The sequence below is a fragment of the Chiloscyllium plagiosum genome, chromosome 7, assembly GCF_004010195.1.
Source record: "Chiloscyllium plagiosum isolate BGI_BamShark_2017 chromosome 7, ASM401019v2, whole genome shotgun sequence".
NCBI lineage: Eukaryota > Metazoa > Chordata > Chondrichthyes > Orectolobiformes > Hemiscylliidae > Chiloscyllium > Chiloscyllium plagiosum.
Window position 1 is genome coordinate 116500313 of NC_057716.1, and position 8061 is coordinate 116508373.

Genomic DNA, 8061 nt, shown 5'->3' on the forward strand with positions numbered 1-8061 from the left:
CCAACCACAACGCCATAAACAAACACATAGATGTAGATGCCATCTATCAACCCCTCAGAAAACGAACAGGAAATTACATCACCACAAACCCCTGGAACCCCATCCAGGAGAAAGATATAAATAGAAAGCAGGAGACAACAGCTTTGCTTCACTTGGAGGTTGCCACTGATGATGTTACCTAGCCAGGTAATGAAATGTCTGATACCAAACCTACAGCTCAGCGAGCAAACCTACACCCTAAACCTCAACCTGAGCTACAAACTTTCACAAACCTTGCAAAATAAGTGCATATAACATAATAGAGCAATAATTATGGGTGACTTTAATCTTCATGTTCATTGGGCTAATCAAATTGGAAAGGGAAGCTGCAACAATATGTTCATAGAATGTATTTCTGATAGTTTCCGAGAGTGATATGTCTGGAGCCAACCATGAAGCAGGCTACCTTGGATCTGGTAATGAACTGGTTTTAACAAATGACCTCCAAATAAAGATCCCCTCAGAAGGAGTGATCAAAACATGATAGAATGTAATGTTCAGTTCAATTATGAGAAACCAGGGTCCAAAATAACTATGTTTAACTTAAATAAAGGGAATTACAATGAAATGAGGATAGGGTTGGCTAAAGTGAACTGGGTAGATAGATTAACAGGAATGACAAACAGTATAGACATTTAGGGAGGTAATTCATGTCTCTCAGTAAAAAAAAAACTCCCAGTAAGCAGGAAGGATTCTGCTAACCATGGCTAACCAAGAATGTTAAGGAGAATATTAAGTAGAACAATAAGCGTGTACGGAGGCAATACTCTGTGATAGCCTTGAAGACTAGGATAAGTTCAGAATCCAGCAAAGGGACACCAAAAAGATAATAAAGACAGAAAAAATAAACTACTAGGGCAAACTGATGAGGAATATCAAAACTAACAATAAGAGCTTATTTAAATATATAAAAAGGAAGAAAGATGTCAAAGTGGACATAGACCCCTGAGAAAATGTATTTGGTATCATGGTTTTGGGGAATAAGGAAATGGCAGAGCTGTTAAACAGATATCCTGCATCAGTCTTTATGGCAGAAGATACATTGAACATTAGTCTAGGGTCAGAGGGCATAGTCTAACAATTAAGACTGAGATAATGAGGAATTTCTTCTCTGAGGGTTGCGATATTTTGGACTTCTTGCCACAGACTTCTGCAGGGACAGAATCCTTGTGCATACTTAATGCTGAGATAGATAAATTCTTGATCTGTTGTGCATCACTTACACAGCTGTTTTTTGATTGAACTTTTTTTTCCTATTATTCAATGCCATAGAAAATAAAGTCATTTTCTATTGTTCAAAAGAGGGAACATTCTACTGTTGATCTCAAAGAATCTGGACCTACAAGCCAGGACAATGAATGACCTCCCATATGGAGCATCTCTATGGAGGTGGAGCTTGATGGATGGACAGTATAGCCCATGTAATTGTTTCCCACTTTTTCCACAAGGGCACTATACTGATGCTTGAAAATTGTTTTGACCCTTCAGCGAGAACTATGAGAGGGAAGGGCCCTGTTAGAGCAGGCGTACAGTTGTTACAAACTTGTTAAAGTTTCACAATGGTCATTGCTAATTTAGAGCTTTTAATTCCAACGTTACAGCTCATGATCCCATTTGGGATATGACCTTAACTTTGGGGAAACCTGCATTAGGTGATGATTTGTTAGGAACCCCACCATGAATCTGTAAATATGGATGTGTAAAAATGATTTGATCTATCAAGTTCAAGTTCATTCTGTGATCTGACCTGTCCGGTAGGAGCACCAGCTGGGATCAGAATCTGATGGAATGCTCCAGCTGTTGAACTTTTATTGTTTAAAGTTGTAATTCAGGAATGACTTGCCTAGATATCTTTTAAATTTCTTCATAAAAGTAAACCAATACCTGTAAGCAACAGTACGGGTTGAAATCCAAACCCTAAAAATGTATAGCATTAACACATAGAAATCACATAGCTTTAATGACAATAACTAAAAAGTAAACAAACCAGTTGCAAAATAGACATGGTGATTCTGTTCAAATAATCACTGGATCAACCATGTCAAGAAATCGAAATAGCTGAAACCTTTGGAAAACTATATTATTTATGATGAGATCAAAAGAGCACTTGGTTCTCCAATCATCAAAGTTGGGAGGTCGGATGTCTTCCACAGGACATGCAAATTACATCACAATTTAGAAGGTGACAAGTGAAAGATGAGTGGATATCATCTCCATACACCATGTACATGGGCAGGGGTTGTAGGTAATCAGATATACTCTTAGATATTTACAGCACAGAAAGAGGACATACGGTCCATCATGTTCACATCTTCAACACAATACCATATTGAGGCTTGAAAATTGTTATGACACTGCATTTTTAGCTCTTGACCCATAGCCCTGAAGACTATGGCAACACAAGTCAATATCTAAATAGTGCCGAAATGTTCAGAGAGTTTCTGACTCAGGCACTCTTTTAGCTCCCTACACCTTCTGGGTGAAAATATTTCTCCTCAATTCTCCTTTTAGTCTTCTATCTCTTAGTGTAAACCTATTTTCCCCTTGTTATTGCCTCCCTCCCCCTATAAAATGAAAAGGTCCCTTCCTATTCAACTTATATATATGCCTCATAATGATATGCACCTTTATCATGGGCCCTGTCAATTTACGCTGCTCTAGGAAGAATAGCCACCAGGCTGTCCTACGTTTCCTCATGAGGCCAGAAGTATGCCTGGGGAGTTGCCTCTCACCACCACACCCCACCCCATCTGGGACGATCCATTCTGCTACTGGATATGTTACAAAACTCTGGGATAGCATATTATAAATTGAGCCCCACTATTTCCAGAGTTAAACAAATGTTAAAACTTGTTTAAAGTACCCAAGTACACCAATTTAACTGATACTCAGAGCAAGGTTGATAGAAAAATCTAGTTTGGGTTTCTGTACTGAATAAGAATTATTATGTTCAAGAAAAAGTTACTTGACTCAAAACATTAGCTCTGCTTTCTTTGCACGATGCTTAACGACCTGCTGAGTTTCTCAAACACTTTCTGTTTTTGTTTCCAATCCTCAGGAGATATTCAGTTCTTTGTTTCATTAAATAATAATTATTTATTACAAGTGATTAGACTCTGGCTGGAGAAGAACAATTTGTAAGAAGGGACTAAAGGTATGGTAGCTAAATTTGCTGATGCTGCAAACTTAGGTAGAAAGGTTTAGGGTGCAGGTTTGCTCACTGAGCTGTAGGTTTGATATCCAGACGTTTCATTACCTGGCTTGGTAACATCATCAGTGGCGACCTCCAAGTGAGGTAGAAAAGTGAGATGTGAAGATGATACAAAGAGACTACAAAGGGATATAGAGAGCTTAAATGAGTGGGCAAAGATCTGGCAAATGGTGTACAATGTGGGAAAGTCTGAAATTATTAATTTTGGCAGAAAGAATATAAAAGGAGCATATTATCTAAATAGTGAGAGATTACAGAGCTTTGAGATGCAGAGGGATTTGGGGTCCTACTGCATAAATCACAGAAGATTAATAAACAGATACAGGGGGTAATAAGGAAAGCTAACAGAATGTCCTGTTTTATTGTGAGCAGAATTGAATAGTGGAGGGGGAGGTTATGCTTCAGTTATGCAGAGCATTGGTGACACTGTATCTGGTGTACTGTGTACATTACTGGTCATTGTACTTACAGAGGGATGCTAATGCATTGGAAGCAGTACAGACGTTTACTGCACTAATACCTGGAATGAGGGAGTTGTCTTCTGAGGAAAGCTTGGACAAGTTAGATCTGTGTCCTTGGAACTTGGAAGAGTCTTGATCAGATGGGCCAATGGGCTGAGAAGTGGTAGATGGAGTTTAATTCAGATAAATGCGAGGTGCTGTAATTTGGGAAAGCAAATCTTAGCAGGACTTATTCACTTAATGGTAAGGTCCTAGGGAATGTTGCGGAGCAAAGAGAACTCTGAGTGCAGGTTCATAGCTCTTGAAAGTGGAGTCACAGGTTGATAGGATAGTGAAGAAGGCGTTTGGTATGCTTCCCTTTATTGGTCAGAGTATTGAGTAAAGGAGTTGGGAGGTTATGTTGCGGCTGCACAGGACATTGGTGAGGCCACTGTTGGAATATTGCGTGCAATTCCGGTCTCCTTCCCAGTGGAAAGATGTTGTGAAACTTGAAAGGGTTCAGAAAAGATTTACAAGGATGTTGCCAGTGTTGGAGGATTTGAGCTATAGGGAGAGGCTGAACAGGCTGGGGCTATTTTCCCTGGAACATGTGCTGTCTGGATGGTGGACAAGCCTTGGGAGTCGGAGGCTGAGGGGTGACCTTATAGAGGTTTACAAAATCATGAGGGTGAATAGACAAAGCAGCATGGACAGGTTGGACCGAAGGGTCTGTTTCCATGCTGTATATCTCTATGACTCTAAGACTCTATGAGTCAGAGGTGACTAAATTGAAACATATAAAATCCCTAGGCGACTTGACTGGGTAAGAATTTAGAATGCGGGATCATAGTTTAACAATAAGAGATAGTCAGAGATGAGGGAAATGTTTTTCTTTTGGAGGATTGTTAGTTTTTGGAAATCCTTAAAACCTAACCATTTCCCCATGTCTTTCAATGGCATTACTAGATTAGTTTAACTACTGTTTGGAAACAGGCCCTTCAGCCCAACAAGTCCACACCGACCCTCCGAAAAGCAACCCACCCAGACCCATTCCCCTATATTTACCCCTGCACTGAACACTATGGGCAATTTAGCATGGCCAATTCACCTGTCTTGTGGGAGGAAACCCACGCAGACACAGGGAAAATGTGCAAACTCCACACAGACAGATGCCCAAGACAGGAATTGAACCCGGGTCCCTGGCGCTGTGAGGCAGCAGTGCTAACCACTGAGCCACCGTGCCGCCCCAACATTGGCTCCTGTACAAGAAGCATCCCAGGGATTACCATTGACTAGAAACTGAGCTGAATTAGCCATATAAATAGAGCCATGAAGACACTAAAAAGGTTAGGAATCCAGCGGTGAGTAACTCACTTTCTGACTCCCAAGGCTTGTCCACCATCCAGACAGCACATGTTCAGAAGCTTGACACCATTAGGATATATTGGTTTACTTGAATGGCATCACATCCACAAATATTCAGTCCCTCCAACACCAATATTCAGTCGTAGCAGCAACTATCATTGTAATGCTGCAACAAGGACACATGCATCGAAATATGGAGTGTTTAGACTCACACAGCAAGAGAATGTAAAGAATTCATCAACATCCTCTGTTCTTAAATCTCCCTTAAACTTAAAGCCCCAACATGCATGACAGTTGTGGTTGTATCCAGCTAAGTTGCCTTAATTCACAGAAAGTGAATTCACTTAAAATTTGCTTAGAAATGATTTCAGGTTTTAAGATTTAAGTAGAATATTACATTTATACTTTACATGAGTGGGCAAAAAACTGACAGGAGTATAATGTGGGAAAATATGATTTGATCTGCTTTGGCAGTAAGAAAAATAGCATATTATTTAAATGGCGAGGACTGCAGAATGCTGTGGTACAGAGGGGTCTAGGTGACCAGCGACATGAATCACTCTAAGCGTAGGGGCTGCCTTAGAGTGACCGGAAGGTGGGAGGGACAGGGGGGGCTTACTGGCTTTTCTGGGAGTCTGTATGTATACACTGTTTCTTACGTAATTGGACTGTCTTATATCATTTATACTGTTTTGTAATGATTGAAACTGGGATCTGAGGTTTGTCCTCATTTCCCTGAAATCTGGTTGAACGTTAGGGTTGGGGGCCTAGCTTGGCCATTCCCCTCCCTTGTAAGATTGCTGTTTCTCTGTAAACAGCTGTAAATGTTAATTGTTTTGTAAACTGTGAATTATTTAATAAAATATGAATCACACTGTTAGTTTGCAAGTTACAGCGAGCAATTTGGAAGGCTAATGGAATACTCAGCTTTATTGAAAGGGGAGTGTGAAAGTAATACAGTCTTGTTACAGTTGCAAAGCGAGTTGGGGAAAATTAGCAACAGTTTTTTTTATCCCTTAATGTTCTCTGGTCTTTGATGGAATGTCACTGATGAACAGCTAAAAAGTACAACTGAGTGACTCACTTGGCCATTTCAGAGGGCAGTCAAGAGTCTACTGCATTGCTGTGGATGTGGAGTCCTATGTAGGCCAGAGTGGATAAGGATGGCAGATTTCACTGAAGGATATTAGTGAACTAGATGGGTTTGTTTTCCCAATGGCAGTTATTATGGTCACTATCAGTAAGACTAACTGTTATTTCTAATTAATGAATCCATATTATTTAATTTCAGATCTTATTAATTGAATTCAAATTCTACCAGGTGTTGTGGCCCCACAGGATAGGGAAACTCCCAGCATAGCTGGTACATTGCCCCTCCCACTCTTCATCTCAGGGTCAGGGCACTGACTGTTTTCGGAAGGCTCTTTCCTGGTTTGCTGTCAGTTTTTTGCTAGCTTGTTGTTTAGTGAGGAGAGTGCCAACTCTCTCTCTCTCTCTCACTCACACACGGACAGGAGCATGTCACAAACCAGGAGAGTTCCTCCGACACAGCAGCGAGTTGCAGCCATTCAAGAACCCTACAACAACCCGGAGAATGAGCCAGGGGACGTGGAACAGCAGCTTGGAGACCAGCAGACACCGGCGGACAGCCACCAAGCTCAACAGTAAGGACAGCTATGAGTTTACTAGTAAGACTGGTTCATTCGGAGAGGGCACACGCAACAGCGTGCCTTGTGGGTCCGAATATTCCTTCTGGGACTATTATTGGATTGCATTCATAAAATAGTTAACTGTTGCAATCTACAGCAAAACAGACAACACCAACACAAAGTTTACATTAAACTTTGTCGTTGTCTGTGAATTTATATAAAGGGAGAACTGAACCGACGAAGCTACTTTCAGTTTCGTTTCCTGTGGGATTGAGGTCCTCGGTGTGAAATGGTAAAGACCAACGCTGTAGTTGTTGACGAGGGAGGGAGTATGTGACTGGGGCATTCAGATTGGCTGATGTATCATTTTTTTCCTCCAGATAACAGTCTTTCACTATGAGAAGTAGTAGCTGCATTAAGCTATTCAGCACATTAAATCTGAATTCAGCACCGTTCAGTCAGACTTGCTTGATCTGATCATCTTCAATTCCGAATTTCCCCATAATCCCTGATTTTAAAAAAAAATCGGACTCACCGGTTAAACACCTATTTCAGCCCTGAATATTATTAATAGTCCAGCTTTAATTGCCCTCCGCAGAAAGGATTCGCCATCGGTTGAGAGGAAGGTCCTCCTCATCTCTGTCTTAAATGTGTGACCACTTATCCTGAGATTATGCCCTCTGGTCCTAGCCTGCCCCACAGGGGAGTTTCCGCATCTACCCGGCCAAGCCCGGAAAGAATATTGGATATTTCAATATGGTCGCCTCTCATTGGAGTTTAGAAAAATGAGGAGAGGATCAACGTCTCTTCATAAACTAATACCTTTGTGAGAAACAAAGCTCACTCACTTCAATAATTTCAGTCCGAGACAAAAATCTGACTCAGCAGTATCATTTATTGTACACTTGCAATGGGTGTGATGTCACAAGGCAGGGACAAAACACACCGAATTCGACAAACGCTCAATATTTATATAATTTGAGTCCCTACATATGTTTTCCTTATTTCATTGTTTGCCCCCCCCCCCCCCGCGTCACTCATTTCCCTAAGACTGATCCCACAACTTCTGTTTATCCGGCCTTGTCAGTGACAAATTAGATTAGATTAGATTACAGTGTGGAAACAGGCCCTTCGGCCCAACAAGTCCACACCGACCCGCCGAAGCATAACCCACCCATGCCCGTACATTTACCCTTTACCTAACATTAGGGGCAATTTAGCATGGCCAATTCACCTGACCTGCACATTTTTGGACTGTGGGAGGAAACCAGAGCACCCGGAGGAAACCCACGCAGACACGGGGAGAACGTGCAAACTCCACACAGTCAGTCGCCTGAGGCGGGAATTGAACCCGGGT

At 41.4% G+C, this 8061-nt stretch overlaps 1 protein-coding gene across 3 annotated transcripts in view; it reads left to right on the forward strand.

Annotated features, from left to right (window-relative positions):
* epsti1 (epithelial stromal interaction 1) overlaps window positions 1–8061 on the forward strand; it is a 98593-nt gene that overhangs the window by 31070 nt on the left and 59462 nt on the right. For 2 of the 3 annotated variants that reach the window (XM_043694422.1, XM_043694424.1), the window contains exon 1: window positions 6435–6719. The exons of the other annotated variant lie outside the window; for it this stretch is intronic. In XM_043694422.1, the coding sequence (XP_043550357.1) occupies window positions 6574–6719 (146 nt within the window). In that variant the 5' untranslated portion in view covers window positions 6435–6573. Of the gene's footprint in view, window positions 1–6434; window positions 6720–8061 lie in introns of those variants that run through there. 3 annotated transcript variants of the gene reach the window in all.